This window comes from Nicotiana tabacum, chromosome 13, assembly GCF_000715075.1.
Source record: "Nicotiana tabacum cultivar K326 chromosome 13, ASM71507v2, whole genome shotgun sequence".
NCBI classification, from domain to species: domain Eukaryota; kingdom Viridiplantae; phylum Streptophyta; class Magnoliopsida; order Solanales; family Solanaceae; genus Nicotiana; species Nicotiana tabacum.
In genome coordinates this window covers 64,251,486-64,270,106 of record NC_134092.1, presented here as the reverse complement: position 1 = coordinate 64,270,106, position 18,621 = coordinate 64,251,486, and the positions used below count along the sequence as shown (strand labels likewise).

The window sequence follows — 18,621 nt, the reverse complement described above, 5'->3', positions numbered from 1 at the left end:
TGGACACTAGCCAAACTTGCAAGCAGTTAAACAAAACCTACAACCTCACAAAGACTATACATTATGGATATGTACATTAACTGCATATCACCATTTTATATTAAGGAAGAGTATTCTCAAGCTATTGTTTATCTCATAGAGCCGTTTCAGCTTCCATTGCATCCTGCGTTCCCCCGGCATCCTCGTTATCTTCAATTTGGAATAGGTAAGGGTATTTAGACTTCATCTCCTCTTCCGCTTCCCATGTCATTTCTTCCATATTCTTGTTCTTCCACAGTATTTTGACCGAACCTACATCCTTTGTTCTCAACTTGCGGAATTGTCGATCTCATATAGCTACTGGCACTTCTTCATATGATAGATCATCTGTAACTTGTACATCTTTGATTGGGACGACCCGAGAAGGGTCTCCAATACATTTCCTCAACATAGATACATGGAATACCGTGTGGACAAATTCCAATTCAGATGGAAATTCTAACTCATAAGCAACCTGTCCAATTCGTCGAAGAATCTTGTACGACCCGATATACTGCGGACTCAGCTTACCCTTCTTCCCAAAATGAATAACACCCTTCATTGGTGAGATCCTCAGAAAAACCCAATCACCAACCTCAAACTCCAGATCACGACGTCGGACATCGGAATAAGACTTTCGCCTACTTTGCCCCATCCCCAGTCGTTCTTGTATCACTTTTTCCTTCTCAATGACTTGGTGAATCAAATCTGGCCCACATAATTCTTTTTTGCCGACTCGAACCATCCAACTGATGATCTACATCTCTTCCCATAAAATGCCTCGTATGGGGCCACTTTAATACTAGAATGGTAGTTATTATTGTAGGCGAATTCTATGAGTGGCAGATGGTCATACCTATTACTCTTGAAATCTAGAACACATGCTCGTAGCATATTTTCGAGTGTCTGAATTCGAGTGTCTGAATGGTACGTTCAGCCTGTCCGTCAGTCTGTAGATGGAATGTAGTGCTGAGATTCACTTGTATGCCTAAACCTTTCTAAAACGACCTCCAAAGGTTAGCCATAAATTGAGATCCTCGGTCTGATATAATAGATACCGGCACTCCATGAAGCCTAACAATCTCCTTGATATACAGCCTCGCATAATTTTCAACCGTGTAAGTTGTCTTAACTGGCAGAAAATAGGCAAATTTTGTATGTCGATCAACTATCACCCACATGGAGTCAAACTTGTAATAAGAGATAAGTAATCCAATAATGAAGTCCATATTGATCACCTCCTATTTCCAGGTCGGAATCTCTATATTCTAAATTAGTCCACCAGGTTTGTAATGCTCGATCTTTACTTCTTGACAATTAGGACATTGGACTACAAATTCTGCAATAGCCTTCTTCATATTGTCCCACCAATACAACTCCTTAATGTCATGATACTTCTTTGTCGAGCAGGGATAGATGGGATATCGGGACTGATGAATCTCTATCATAATCTTCTTTCGCAGCCCTGCCACATTAGGCCTATATAATCGGCCCTGATATCTCAATTCCCCATCTTCTCCTATCTTGAAAGTCGTAATCTTATGCTGTTGAATTCCCTTTCTCAATCGTACTAAGGTAGGGTCTTCATATTGTTGTGCTTTTACCTTGGCTACCAAAGACGATTCTACTGTATTCTGTATAGTAACACCGCCGTCATCAGAGTCTAACAATCTGATTCTCATATTGGCCAGTTGATGAAGCTCTATAATCAACCTTTGTCTACCTGCCTCAATGTGTACTAAGCTTCCCATTGACTTACGGCTTAGAGCGTCTGCCACAACATTGGCTTCACCGGGATGGTACAATATCTCGACATCGTAGTCTTTCAGTAATTCAAGCCACCTTTCCTGCCTCAAATTCAACTTCTTCTTCTTGAATATGTATTATAAACTCTTGTGATCTATGTAGATGTTAACATAAATGCCATATAAGTAGTGTCTCCATATCTTCAAAGCATATATTATTGCAGCCAATTCCAAATCATGAGTCAGGTAACTCTTTTCATGTTTCTTCAATTGTCTCGATGCATAAGCAATCACCTTCCCACGTTGCATCAATACGCACCCCAAACCTATACCTGAGGCATCACAATATACCACATAACCTTTTATTCCTTCTGGGAGAGTGAGCACTGGCGCAGATGTCAATCGATTCTTTAGCTCCTGAAAACTACGTTCACAAGCGTCAGACCACTGAAACTTGGTAGCTTTCTGTGTTAACTTAGTCAATGGTGCTGATATAGAGGAAAACCCTTCTACAAACCACCTATAATATCCTGTTAGCCCCGGGAAGCTGCGGATATCACACGGTCAATGAATGCTACTGAGTTCAGCTAGAATTCACATTTGGAGAGCTTAGCATATAACTTACGAACCTGAAGGGTCTATAATACTATCCGTAAGTGGCCTGCATGTTCCGCCTCCGAACGAGAATACACCAGAATGTCATTAATGAATACGATCATGAACACGTCAAGATAGGGTTTAAATACACTATTCATGAGATCCTTAAAAGCTGCTGGGGCATTTATTAGCCCGAACTATATCACCAAGAACTCAAAGTGCCTATATCTTGTTCGGAAGGCCGTCTTCGGAATATCCTTCGCCTTAACCCTCACCTGATGATACCATGAACATAAGTCAATCTTGGAGAAATACTTGGCACCCTGGAGTTGGTCAAACAAGTGGTCAATCCTCGGAAGTGGATACTTGTTCTTTATAGTAACCTTATTCAAATGTTGAAAAATCGATACAAATCCACAGTGACCCTTCTTTCTTCCGCACGAACAAGACTGGCGTACCCCAAGGTAAAGTGCTAGGCTTATTGAAGCCCGCTTAATGGAGCCCTTATCCAGCAAGTCCTTCAACTGCGCCTTCAACTTTTGCAACTCTGTCGGGTCCATCCTGTATAGAGGGATAGAGATCGGCTGAGTGTCAAGTAACATATTAATGCTAAACTCAATCTCCCTTTCAGGAGGAAGTCGTGGGAGTTCATCTGGGAAAACTTCTAGAAATTCATTGACCATGGGAATTGATTGTAGAGTACGCGGCTTCGCCTCCACATCTCTAACGCGAAAGAAATGATAAATGTAACCTTTTGAGATCATATTCCTTTCCTTAAGATAGGAAATAAACCTACCTTTCAGCATACCAATGTTCCCCTTCCATTCAATAACGGGTTCATCAGGAAACTGAAACCTAACCATCTTCGTACGATAATCAACGTTTGCATAACATGGTGCCAACCAGTTCATTCCCATTATCACATCAAAATCAACCATTTCTAACTCAAATAGATTCTTCGAGGTTTGACGACTACAAATCATGATTGTGTAACCTTTATATACCCTTCTAGAAATCATAGAATCTCCAATCAGAGTGGATACCGCAAATGGTTTACTTATCAATTCAGGTTCAACACCAAACTTATTAGCCACAAAGGGTGTAACATATGATAATGTTGATCCTGGATCAATCAGAGCATATACATCATAAGAAAACACGGACAATATACATGTAACAACATCCGGAGATGACTCGAGATCCTGTCGACCTGCTAGAGCATACGTTCGATTTTGAGTACCGCTTGAACTCGGCACTGCACCTCTACCTCTACCACGACATGTCGACTGTAGAAAACCCTGTGTTAGAGGTCGAACTAATAAGGAAGAAACAGACACAGGTCCAGTCGGCTGAGCCATACCACCATCTCCTCTATTAGGATAATCCCACACCATATGGCCAGGCTGTCTGCAAGAATATCACACATCAGAATATCGACGGCACAGTCCAAAGTGGGCCTTGCCGCACTGATCACAACGGGGTGATGGGGGTCTCATCTAACTAGTATCCCTGTGATATTGCGAGCCTGATGCCTGTAAACTCTGACCTGGACCAGAATAGATAGATCAATCATACCGAGGCCTCTGAACTGTGGAGGAGCACTAGCTATAGGTGGTGCCAAACTCCTCAAAGATTGGGGCCTGATGCTACCTTTGAAGTCACTAGAATACCCTACGAATCTCGCCCTCTTATGTTGGCCCCTATCCTGCTCCTATCTGCCCTTTGCTGGCGCTTACGATCCTCTAATGTCTGGGCATAAGCCTAAATACTAGAATGATCCATGCCCTCCACCAAGGAGGCTATCGTGCACTCATTTATCAGATGTGGTCCCAACCATTCAGAAACAGGTGCACCCTATCGCTCATATTAGCCACTATATGGGGAGCATAACTTGCTAAAGAATCAAACTGCATATTATACTCTTGCACACTCATATTGCCTTGTCGATGGTTCAAGAACTTATCAGCTCTAGCTTGCCGTATCCTAACTGGAAAGTAGTGACGAAGAAAGGCCTCGGAAAATTCCCTCCACACAGCTGGAGGAGCGTTCAGACCCCTGGATCTCTCCCAACTGTCATACCAGAAAACCACTAAATCCCGTAACCAATAAGAAGCCAATTCTACTACTTCAGTATAACTAGCATGTATAACCTGTAGTGTACGATGAACCTGATTAATAAAAGTTTGTGGGTCCTACTTGGGGTCTGATCCGGTAAACAACGGAGGGTCTAGATTAATAAAATCACGAACTCTCGCACTAACTGGTCTATCAGCAGCACTAGTATTTTGCCTCTAAGCCTGAGCAGCTACCAATCTAGTCAACAACTACACCGCACTGCACATATCATGGTCTATAGTGCCAGACAGAGGAACTGGAAATGCTGGGTCCCTCCTACTATCCTCTGTATGAGATGAAGTAGATGAGGTGTGAGACGGTATCTCGCTCTGGGCCTCACTTTGGACTGCTCTAGATGGAGGCACCTTACTGGTACCCTCTCCCATAGTTGTATCAAGCCGTCTACTAATCGCTTGCTTCCTAGTCGAAGGCATCGCTGAAAGAAAATAAGGTGAATATTAGAGATGAAAACTTACAACTAAACTCTACGTACGATCTAGATTCAGAAGGAAGGAAATAACCCTAGATGTCATGTAGCTTCCTGATTATAAATGTGGCACGCTACACATCCATAATCAAGACTCTACTAGACACGGCTCATAGACACTCCTTAGGACAAACTTGCTCTGATACCAAGTTTGTCACTACCCAAACTGGAGGGCCATGACTAGCACCCGACCTATACTTGCCGAGCACCAACGTACATTTTATCTAACCTTTATTATTATCTATAAGGGCCGACGAGATCAACATAAATGGTATACATGAATAATGAAACAATCAACAATGATAGATAATGGTATGAACATACATAACATGGGCCGACAAGGCTATCATGAAGGTATATATAAAGTACGAGCCGACAAGCTACCATGAGAGACTATACAACAAAAATTAGCCGACAAGGCTATCCAAACTATACATGAGTTGACACCTTCTATGAGCCTCTAAAGGAACATAAGTGTTGTAATGTAACAATAAGAACATGAAATGTAACATTAAATGATAACAGGGACTGAGATATGATATGAAAATGAAGTATCATGACTGAGCACATAATTGCAGTTAAAGCAGATAACTCAAAACAACAAAAATATCCTCAATGGGTCTCAACAGGATAAGCACATAGCCTAAATATGATTTCTAACATGAATCAAAGTTCAATTACTATAACCAATAAGAATTTCACGGATAGGACAATCCTTGATAGCAACATAGTACAAAAGAAACAACCAAATCATGATTATCACGGTGCACGCCCACACGCCCGTTACCTAGCACATGCGTCACCCCAACACAACCATATAACATGTTTTCCAGGGATTCATACCATCAAAACAAAGTTTAGAAGTGTTGCTTACCTCAAAGTACGCAACTTAATGCTTTAACAAACCCTTGCCTCGCGAATCGGCTTCCGAACGACTCGAATCTAGTCACAAACAGATTAATATAATCAATATAAGTTATAGGAATCGATTCCATAAGATAAAGCTAAGATCTTAAACCAAATTCAAAAAGTCAACGTAAAAGGTTAATCCCGGGCCCATGCCTCGGAACCCAACAAAATTAACAAATTCTGAATACCCATTTAATAATGAGTCCAACCATACCAAAATCATCCAATTCCAACCACAATTGGACCCTCAAATCCCCAAATCTTGCTCTCCAATACCTAGTCCAAAATCCCCCAAATTTCACCTCAAACATACATAATCTAGGTGGGAAATTCTATGGGTATTCAATATAAATGGACAAAATGATCAAAAGTCTTTTACCTCTTGAATTGTGGTAAGATCCCCCCTCAGAATCGCTACCAACCGAGCTTCTAAAGTCCAAAAATGAGAAAAACAACTAAGTCCTTCGAATTTAAACTCTACCAGCGATCTCGCATATGCGGGCCAATTGATCGCTTCTATAGTTTTGCTTTTGCGGAAATGTTCCTGCTTCTGTGAAGCCAACCTAAAATATGACCTACCTCTTCTGATGCCAAAATTCCACTTATGCGGGTACGCTTCTACGGTCAAAGAACCGCACCTGCGGGACCGCATCTGCGGATCACCTCCGCTTCTTTGACTCCATCTTCCTCTAACCAAAATCTGCGTTTGTGGCAGCTTCTTCGCACCTGCTGTAAGGCCCCGTAAGATTTCTTAAAGGAAAAATAATGTTTCATGGTGCCGAACTGGAAAGTAAAGGAAAAAAAATTTGGGCAGAAGAAATGCACTTTTGCGGCCCACTATGCGGCCGTAGAATCACTCTGCAGACCGCTTAATGTTCGTAGAGTGAGACAGTCTTTTGGTCCATTTTTTGTGTCATTTTCGCGGCCCATTATGAGACCGCAAAACCATTTCATGGGCCGCACTCTGATCGCATATCCAGTTTGAGATTTCTCAGAGGGAGGTTCTGCGGCGCATTATGCGATCGCAGAATAGGTCTACGGGCCGCATAATGACCACAAACCGTGTCAGATTTGCCCAGTTATGGAGGGCAATTATGCGGCCTATTCTGCGGACTGCATACCCTATTCCGGAGCTTCATTTTTGAGTGTTTATAACCCGACCCTACTTCGATAAAACATATGCCTTAGTCAAATTTGAGCAAATTTCTGATACTTTAGAGTGAGAAAGATTGCTTAGTTTGGGGGAGTAACCTTCAACCTATTATCCATCAATTCATGCTCAATCATTGACTATTAACAAAGATAGTGTTCATCGTAAAGGTAAGAATCTATGTCCTAGCTCTCAATTTTGAAAATTTACAAAATATGGGATAATTAGAAAGATAATTCTTGGTTTGTGGGGATTTGTTATCTTGCATGCATGTGTTATCAAAGAAATTGAGAAGGTTGTGAGCTAAAAATGGTAGAGAATGGGTTAGGGAATGATGGAATCTTTCACAAAAGGGCCTTAAAAACATTAATGCACACTTAGTGTTTGATAATATGCTCAAATGAGCTAGAATCATGACCATCTTCCTAATTTTAGTCCAACTTGTTATATTTCTAAAATAGATCAAAGTTGCTAAGAATTTCAGAATATTTTAGAGTTTAAAGGAAGCTCAATTAAGGTATGTTGGCTAAACCCCCTTCTTCTTAGAATCAAATCCCACGGTGTTCATGTAATTGGTGTAAGTCCCAAATTGATCATAATAGAATTGGCTATTCCGAATGCGCTTGTGTTGAAGGATATATGCTCAATATGTATTGTAAATGCTTCATCATATCAGCTTATCATTGAGAATGTGTTCAAAACATGGAATATGTGTTAAAAAAGTTAAGACGTTAAGTCAAGATCGAAATAAAGGTTGTTATGCCAAATTGTATGAAAAGCCTCTATGTGCCTGAATTCCCAAATTGCTCATATGTGAATTTAATGTCTTGAATGGGAAGCCTTATTATTGTTGATAATGATAATGATGTTTGAATGTGTAAAGGGGAACTGGAATTATGAAATACGGCCAAGTACGAAGAATGTCTTTATAGTTGTGGCCACTAGGGCCAATGAATCGAAAGGATATGAAAGAAGTATGATGTGATATGATTGACTGAAATAGGTAATGTCTCGGGTGAGACGGCCTAGCCGATCGGGCGGTGATCGGATGCCATGCCGCACACATGGTGGTGACTGTGATGGAAATTATAATGAAATTGTGGTTATGGTTGATGTCTCAAATGAGATGACCTAGCTGACCGGGTCCTGATCGGACTCCGTGTAAGAATATAGTGGTATTGTGAATTATGGTATATCGGCACTAAAGATCACCCAACCTAATAACATGAAAATTGACTTGAAAACTAATGTGATCCTTAACTTGATGTTTTAGTATTATTTGAAGCTCTTATTGAATTCTTGATTGTTCCCCCTTGTATTATTATTCATTCTATTGAGATGGTGTTTAGTTTTACATACTAGTACTATTCGACAGTACTAACGTCACTTTTGCTAGGGGTGCTGCATCTTTAAATGGATGCAGGTGGTTCCATAGCAGGCAGTGTTGATCAGCGATAGTGGTACATCCTCTTCCCAGCAGACTTGGTGAGCCCCACTTCATCCCGGGGTCACGTATTGTATCTTTTGTTCATAATATTATCATGTCTCGAGGTATAGCCGGGGCCTTGTTGCCGGCACTATCATAACACTCTTTTGTATCTTTTAGAGGCTTCGTAGACACTATGTGCGTTGTACATGGGTGCTAGTAAAGTCAAACAAGTTATGTTGTGTTTTGATCACTTGTTCCACTCAAACTATAAGAATATGTGTATTTTGAGACTTAAAAGTGAAGTAACTAATGAATTGATTTAGTATTGTTTACATGATCTCCCTACTGTCTAATTAATGAAATTATGTTTTCTCCTTATTTATGGATGAGTTTGGGTAGAAGGAAATCTAATAGGCTTGCTCGGCTGGGTTCACTCGGTTGAGCGCTGGTTGCGCTCCCCGAGTTTGGGGCATGACACATGCGGGCTCGCAGATGCGAAAATTACCTCGCATTTGTGGCGACTGCACAACCTAGCCAATCTCCCACCTGCGGTCCTCCTGTCGCTTTTGTGACTTCGCATCTGCGGCCTATTCTCGCATGTGCGATCACACTAGTCATCAGAAAATTTCAGCCACGCTCCAAGTCCAAAACCAATTCGAATCTCACCCGAAGCCCCCAGGACCCTATCCAAACATACCAACATGTTCTAAAACATGATACAAACTTAGTCAAAGCCTCGAATCCTATCAAACAACATCAAAATCACTGATCGCACTCCAATTCAAGCCTATTGAAAGTAATGAATTTCCAACTTCAAAAACCACTGCCGAAACCTATCAAACTAATTCCGATTGACCTCAAATTTTGCACACAAGTCATAAGTGACACAATGGACCTATTCCAACTTTCGAAACAAAAATCTGAGATCGGTATCAATAAAGTCAGCTCTCGGTCAAACTTCTCAACCTTCCAAACCTTCAATATTCCAAGTTTTGCCAATTCAAGCCAAAACGACCTAAGGGCCTCCAAATCCCAATTCGGACATACGTCAAAGTCCAAAATCACCATACGAAGCTATTAGAACCATCAAAACTCCATTCCGGAGTTCTTTACACAAAAGTCAACATCCGGTCAACCCTTTTAACTTAAGCTTCCAACCTTGGGTTTACATGTCTCAATTCATTCTGAAACATCCCCGGAACCAAACCAACCACCCCGGCAAATCACATATGTCATGCCCCGAGCCTGGGGGGGAGACTGGCCCCTACTGCCTCACCTATCCTTGCATACCACTTGCGACTAAGAGACTCTGAACATGTAATGTCATACTTTGGCCATGGGCCACATTACAAGATAATGTGCGATGCAAAATATAAAACTGAATAGAGACTAACGCTGACTAAAAGTCAACATAAAGTTGGGCCGGCAAGGCCGTCATAATTACTACAACTGTCAAGCCAACAAAATATACGTACAGGGCCTACAAGCCCAACATACTGCACTAACTGACAGGATATGTCTACAAGCCTCTACTGATAGATGTACTGTGATCAGAACAGGACCCCGACCTACCCATAACCTATCTACATATATACATAAAACTTCTAGACCCAACAACTCCGAAGGACGTGGAGCTTACCGATAAAGCTGAACTCGGGCAACACCTACTGAGGAGGTCTACCCGTCTGTCTATCTGAACCTGCACGCATGAAATGCAGCATACCCAAAGAAAGGGACGTCAGTATGAAATAATTTGCTGAGTATGCAAGGTAATAATATAACTGAAAGCTGAAACTGAACTAATAATAATAATAGCTGAAAGTAACTGGGTGTCAAAGATAATATGAAGATATGCTTATCTGCTGATACTGACTCAACTCTCTCAATATAGTAAGTAGAATAGCTGTTCGGCACTATAAGGCTCGGTATATATATATAGCTGCTCTGCCTTAGTAGGCTCGCTCATAGGCGTTCGGCCATACTAGGCTCTGTATCTCGGCTAACTGGGCTCGCTAATATGCACTCGGCCACAATAGGCTCGGTATATAACTTACCATTTGATCAGAGGTTGCCCAATAGGGGCCTGCCCATCGATTATAGCTCGATGGTAATGAAAATACTGTAATACTGTATATATAGACTCTTTGCTCTCTTGACTGGAAAAAAGAAATACTTAAATAAATATGAAGTCCCGATAAAGATAGTATTGTAACTTACAAAATGAGTAAAATATGCATAAATTTCGGGATATGAATTTTTCTTTATGCCTCATTATCAAACTCGTGTAACTACGAGATCATGCTAAAATGAAGAAAGAGCTTAGCCTTAACATACCTGGAGCAGGGAAAAATTCCGTATGATATTCTTGGACAAGGTAGCATCGTACTCCCTTAGAATCGCAAAATCTTACGTTGCTAATATGTAAATAGTTCTCGCTGGAATTGTTGAAACTTGTAGGAACCACGTTGCTTAATGTGACATTTAGAATCTGATTCCAGTGTTTGAAAATGAAAAGTTGAAAACGTATAAGAAAGGCCAATGTTCTCAACCTCTGATTATAGTGTTATTTTGTAGGAATTGTTAACGTATGATGTTGAAAGCTTATAGGAATTGTTGCAAGAAATATTTGTTGGAAGCTTAGGAATTGCTAACGTTTGCTGTAGTGTTCTTGTATACAAGACTTTAGAAATGAAATGTCTTTTAACTATCATACTAAGTTGCCACCTAATCAACAATGACTAAGAGTCATTTGTTTGATTTAGGGGCTTTCTGCCACGTGGGGGGTGGGCTGGGGATTTTGTCTTATCTCATGATTTATTTATTAATTAGGTAATATTCCGCTACCCGATAATTAACTAATTACCCGCATAATTAAGAATTATCTCAAATTACTTAAAATTCTATTTATTTTCAATACACTTTACACATCATACTATCACGGTCATATGGTACCTTGCATGGTACTAGTCCATAAATATCGGTTATTATCGCTCGGCCCATATTTTATCCCAAATCGACAACCTTCAACGAAACTCATTTTCTTTAATTCGTGTACCCTTTCCTTCATGGCACTTACTTATTACTTGTTATAAATAGCATAAATAAGCTAACCTCTAGATAATCTCATCCCCGAGTTTATGTCAATTAACTGAAAACGAAACTTTAACGTACGAAAAATGCGAGATGTAACAACATAGCTACAAATAAACATAGAATATGAAATAAATAGGGAAACGGGGCTACAATACTCAAAAAAACTGGCCTGGTCATTACAACTTCAAGGCACAGTCACATAATTCCATTAATCATAATCACTCCTCCTTCTCAGTTACCATGATCTCGCACCATTACTCCGCCAAATTTCTCGCAATCTCTTGTTAAACTTTTTATGAGAACATTCTGAATTATCATCCACAATCGCACATTTGACCTCCTGATAGCCGTACCATCTTCTCCAAACAATCCAAGCTCACATCACAGTACTTGCCTCCCGCTGGGTAGAAAGTAGAACTCTTCGTGGGAACTTCATCAAAAATCACGCAACTGCTAACCTGCTCACAGGAGATAGCCCACCTGTGTAACACCATATCGACATCATCCAACGACACGGTCGTAGTTACACCTACCACGAAATCAATAAACTTTCCCGACTCATGCTCGTCCACCAGCTGTAAGAGTCTATTCATTTCCCATTAGCATCAACTGAAGGTCCAACAATACATTCCAAAACTCGAAGTCATGTTGCATCCCAAAGCGATAATCAAGCTTTCACACCCCTCTTTTTTCCCATCAAACTCCTTTCCGTCATATTCAAACTTCCTCAGTACATAAGCCACCATCCCAAACCAAATTTATAGACTTTGTCCCTTGTTCACCTTGACCATAACCGCACCAAGCTTTCTCAAAGCATGTAGTTGTCCCACCACAAAATCCATATGATACGCTAACATTTTCACTCCAAGTTAACCATCTTCCGAAGCGAACTACTCAACCTCTACTGCTCGTACTCGACCTTCTAGCAATTCAACCACCGCAAGACACCTCCCACCATGTCTTTCCTCTTCCTACGCTGCCAAAATACTGACTCAAATCATAATCCATCTTTGTAGCACCCGAACTGATAAATTTCCACCAACTCTAAGCCTCCATAATGATCACCTTCCTCGAGCTATGAACACTGGAGACACTAATCTGACCTTGCAGTCGCAAAACACCGTCATCTCCGGTAAATATTTCTTAGGTACCATTTCACGACACCTTGGCTCGAAGGAAAACAAATGAAGATTAACACACCGATGAGCCTTAATGCATTCAAACAAGGACGTCGATACCACATCAAAACCAAAGATTCCACCAAATTCGAAAATAGCCCATCTCACAATCCCGTCAACTAACGCCTGAACATCCATAGTCCAATTACCTCTTCTCCACTGGGATAGAATGCCGAATCTCTAAACCATGAACCGAATAATCCTCCTTTAGAGTCATTCACTATCATGACACATAAGCAAGTACCCCCATCATTCATACCATCACTATGCGATAACAACGCATGCACATCACAATTCGCAGTGCAAGGCCTCGAAACCATGGGCAACACTAACACTGGGCTGAAACACTAGAATACCCCTCCACAAGGAGACGATAATAGCCCGCCCGAATACGTAGGGAAAAACATCCTACACCACTATATGCAGAACCACCACAACTCCTTGATTCCCAATTGATAACAAGGCTCAACATCGTATAAGAATGAATAGGAAGGGAATGGAGGCATAAGCTTCAATGGAATTAAATCGCATGACGAGGAATCAAGAAGGGAAATTCTCCTAACAGCCCTGTACCCTCTCGAAGATAAGTACAGACGTCTCCGTACTGATCTCCAAAACTCTACTAGACTTGCTCATGACACGTGAGACCCAAATGAACCTAGAGCTTTGATACCAAACTATCACGACCTAATTTCCACTATAGGTCATGATGGTGCCAAACGTCGCCGTTAGGCAAGCCAACAGTTAACCATCAACTAAATTATTTATTTTATTACTTTTAAAAACATAAATTTTATTAGATAAAGAAATTAATGCATTAAAAACATATATATGTACAATTTGAGTAAGACATAAAAATAAAAATGTGACAATATTAAGCAAAACTTCAAACAATTACTAGAACATCCCAAAACCCGATGTCACAAGTACACGAGCATTTACTAGGAGGTACAATAATAATACAACATATGTCTGGAATATAAGATAGACATGATAAAGAAAATAAATATGATGGAGACTCTGTGTGCTGCGGATCATAACATGGAATACAGTTCACCATAAAGTTACCTCGGTAGTTGTGCCTACATGCCCAAATGACAATCAAAAATATACCTGCACAATAAGTGCAAAGTGTAGCATGAGTACGTAAATCAACGTGTACCCAGTAAGTATCTAGCCTAACCCCGGAGAAGTAGTGATGAGGGGTCGACATCGACATTTACTAGTGGTCCAATAAATAAGATACATGAATTATAAGTAGACTTGAAATACAACAATATCAGTGGAATAAGAAATAGTAATTAACGTGATCCTTTAACAAAATATCAATTAAAAATTTCCGTATACCACATGCTAGCTCAACAAATAAGAATCGTGAAGTAAATATCGACCTCAAGTCATGAAGGAAATATCGTGTAATTTCCAAGTCCCAATCAAAGGGGGAATCTCGTGGATGTTCGGACTCCTAGCAATTTGTGCACGAATTATGCCGAGGTCGTTCGGCCTGATCCATATAGTCGTGTACATACACTGCCGAGGTTGTACGAACCAATCTATAGATGAATCTTATATATATATATATATATATACTGCCGAGGCATTCGGCCCAATCCCTAGGAAGAAAAGAAACTTATCAAATTACGGGAAACGTGTTTGCAACATAAAAACAGGAACATAAAGTAATCATGACTTTCACCAACATTCGAATATCTCGCCAAACAACTCAAGGTAATGAGGTCCGATCTAACATGATATCTAATCACATTTCATTTATAAGTCATAGGTAATTAAGCTAACAAATTGAGTTCTTTTAATAATACAAATATTGCATGATAAAGTCCTAAGTTTACTCGGAGATAAACATGATATTATCTACGTACGGATTCTCATCACCTCGTGTGTACGTGGCTCCCACGACAAGTAGCATATAACAAATACAACACTTACGGGGTAGTTTCCCCCTCACAAGGTTAGACATGAGACTTACCTCGCTCCGAAGTTCCATAACCGGCTCCAACACCTGATTAACACCTCAACCGATGCCCATCGATCCGAAACTAGTCAAACAACTTTCAAACCAATCAAAATATACCCCAATACTCATAATTTAACAATTTATTAAAATTCCCAACTCCGCTCGAAAAGTCAACCCTCGGGCCCACGTGCCCGAATTACGAAAATTTTCGAAGATAATTACTGCCCTAACACCACGAACTAAAATTAATTTATTCTAAATTCCATGTCCAAATTTGTGGCCAAAATCCAAATATACAATTCCTAGGTTTTCTTCAAAAACTCTCAAATTTCCACCAATTTGCATGTTAAAAATCTATATATGACTAATGTATTTAGCTCACAATGCGTAGAAGTTTATTACCTCAAGGTGGATGATGAAGTTCGCTCCTCCCAACAACCCAAAATCGCCCAAGTAGGAGAGAAATGCGTTGTAAATGAGAAAATCCCGACCTTGGAAGCTTATAATCTGCCCAGGCGCCCTTTTTCAAGAACGCGGCAAGTCCCTCGAGTTCGCAAAGCACAACCTACTTCTGCTGTCACGCCCCGACCTTGGGGAGCGTGACTGGTGCTCAACCGAGATACCTCGGTCAAGCAGGCCTACTTGATGCCTTCTACCCAACCTTACCCAATAACAATATAAGAACCAATGACAAGAGATAAGCATGAGAAGAGTAAAATGTTCCACATTCTGTTTCAATTACTCAAAGGATATTCATTTTATAATTTCCAAAATATCACAAGTTCATAATTATGAGGGAAAACATATTTGCCAAATACCAACACTTCTAATTCATTACCCAACATCGTACCCCACCCACAACATGTATACAGAGCCTCTAAGTACAACAGAAGAGTAGTATGGAAGTGTCGGCGACAAGGCCCCGGCTATACCTCAAAACACAAAGTACAACATCAAGTGTCATCAGGCCCGAAATAGAGTAGGGCTCACCAAGGCCTGCTGAATAGAGAGTAACTGCTAACGAGGACCAAGGCTACCCGCTGACGAACCACATGCATCCATTGAAGATGCAGCTCCCCCGGCAAAAGGGACATTAGTACATGTGGAATAGTACTAGTATGTGAAGCTAAATAACCTCTTTCGAAATAGAATAGCAATATAATAAGGGAAAACCATGGAAGCAACAAGTAATAATCAATGATATCCAAATTCCAAGTTAAAAAATAATAATTTTCAAAATACGACAATAATATTATTTTTGGTTGGGAGATCAGTAGCACCGATATACAACCGTATTTTTAGCACGGAGTCCGATCACGCCAGCCTGACCGGCTAGGCCATCTCTCCATGAACAATGTGGATTGACATGTGATGAAAAAGAAAGGTGTTACCAAGAGTAGGAACCACCATGCATGCGACCTGACATCCGATCTCCACCCGATCGACTAGGCTGCCTTTCCACATATGTTGTGTGGGTTGACTTCATCACTTCCAATTCATAGCTATCATAAATCTCATCACATCAATATTTGAATCTCATCCCAAATAAGGAGAATAATCACAATCCACTCCTACACTGGCACGTGTAGTTTTGGGTGTGTGGCTTTTTGACCCACCCTTCCTCGGTGCGCTAATGATACTCCCAAAAATATTTTTGTTTGCACACAAGGGAAACAGAAGTACAAATGCATTCACTTAATATCCTTTCACACCATATATAGCTTTATTAGTACTTTCAACCATTCACAACACCATTATTTCCTTGGCTCTATTGGCCATACGTATGATTCTTCATTCATGGCACGTTGGCCATAATTCATATTCCACACTTTCATTTCTTTATTTTCAAGGATCATTATCATAAATGTCCACACATAGAATATTCTGGAAATCATATCTTTAGGTTCATTAGTAATGACGGCTTTAAACACAATAGAATCCTTTCAAAAGAATGGAACAAAATGACTAGCAATTAAAGCACGAGTTAAAATCATAAATGAGTGATACACCACTTATTCTTGAAATACTTTTGCCAAAAGGGCAATACACAATTTCAAATCATGAGTATGTAAGAACTCAAATCACATTGGAAATACTTATAAAGGAGAGCATGATGATTTACGATTGGAACACGAATTCAAATCGAATGCACTAGTTACATCAACCATGGCCATGTTCTACATCTCACTCTCACTTCTTTCACTTCCAAATATCATCATAGGTTATCATCAATTAAGGACATTTGGAATCAAGACCTAAAATATGTATATGAGCAATAGGAGTCTTAAGCACGTTGAGTTTTGTTTCCAAGTTAAGAATAAAGAACTTTCATTTGAGACCTGAATTGAAGTTATAACACTTTATCCCATAAACCATACTTGAACACATTCCTGAAAGAGATCATGATGAGATAGGAGTAGTTGGAATGCGTTTTGAGTACAAACATCTTTCGACACTTTTCTTACTCGGGACAATCGAATTTTATTAGGAACAACTCGGAACATGGAAATTAGGAACCTGGGCAAACCATACTTGAAACTTACGAGAACATCATGGAATTCGATTTTTAAGAGATACGTTTAGCCAACATACCTTGATTAAGCTTTCCTTCAGTTACTACAACGTCCGAACACCTCTAGCAATATCAGTCTATAGAAAGATAGCAAAAGTCGTATAATAATTAGAAGGATTCTTATGGTGAAACTCTCTTAGGAATTTTATCAAACACCTATTATGCAAAATTGACTACAAAGCTCTACAATGGTAATATCTTCCTTCCTCAACCAATTTCAACAAGAAACTACCCCAAATAGTTCACATAACCCCACATACTACCTGTCATGCCCCGACTTTGGGGAGCGCGACCGGCGCTCAACCGAGGTTACCCGGCCAAACAAGCCTGCTGGATTTCCTTCTACCCAACTCACCCATAATTAAAGAGAATATAAACTTCATTAATTAATACCACTAGGGTTCATGAACAACACTAGTTCCATCACCATTAGTTACTTCATTTATAAGTCACCAAAACAATACATTTCACAACCATAGTTTTACAGTGGAGGCATGAGATACAGTTACGACATCTTTAGTTTAACTTTCCCACACTAATACACAACCCACACTATGTCTACGGAGCCTCTAATAGATATAGAAGAGTACAATGATGGTGCCGGCAACAAGGCTTCGGCTATACCTCAAAACATAAAACACACAGAACAAAAGACGCACAACCCCAGAATGAAGCGGGGCTCACCAACTCAGCTGGGAAAAAGTGTACCGCTATCACTGGTCAATACCTCCCGCTGTGGAACCACCTGCATCCATTAAAGATGCAGTGCCCCCAGCAAAAGGGACGTTAGTATATGTCGAATAGTACCAGTATGAAAACCAAAACACATATTCAAGGACTTGAAAATACAACATGAATATGATGACTCATTCATAGGGCTTATGTAGCCATAAAGGTCAAAAGAGATTTATTAAGAACTTCCAATAACACTTATAAATTTCAAGTTGGGAATCCTCTACAACTACCTTTACACAGAGCGGCCTTGCCGCCTCACCCCAATGTATGCGGGTGGAGGTGCAATCACAATACCAGAACTCTATACAAAGCGGCCCCGCCGCCTCACCCCAATGTATGCGGGTGAAGGTGTATTCACAATACCACAACTATACACAAAGTGGCCCTACCGCCTCACCCCAATGCATGCGGGTGGAGGTGTAATCACAATACAACAACTCTACACAAAGCGGCCCCGCCGCCTCACCCCAACATATGCGGGTGGAGGTGTAACCACAATGCCACGGCTCGAGTTCCCAAAATCATAATAATATGTACAAAAGAGTTCCTTTTTAATCAATTATTTATCACCTTTGGCCTTAGCAAGTGTAAATTCATAAAGTTTTATCATACGAGAAA

General features: G+C 40.3%; 1 protein-coding gene across 1 annotated transcript; it reads right to left on the bottom strand.

Annotated features, from left to right (window-relative positions):
• Positions 1–1,286: 1,286 nt before the first annotated feature.
• LOC142168143 (uncharacterized) lies at positions 1,287–1,700 on the bottom strand. The gene has a single exon (XM_075228806.1). It carries the CDS (start codon positions 1,698–1,700, stop codon positions 1,287–1,289), a length of 414 nt encoding a protein of 137 aa, XP_075084907.1.
• Between the last annotated feature and the right edge of the window lie 16,921 nt (positions 1,701–18,621).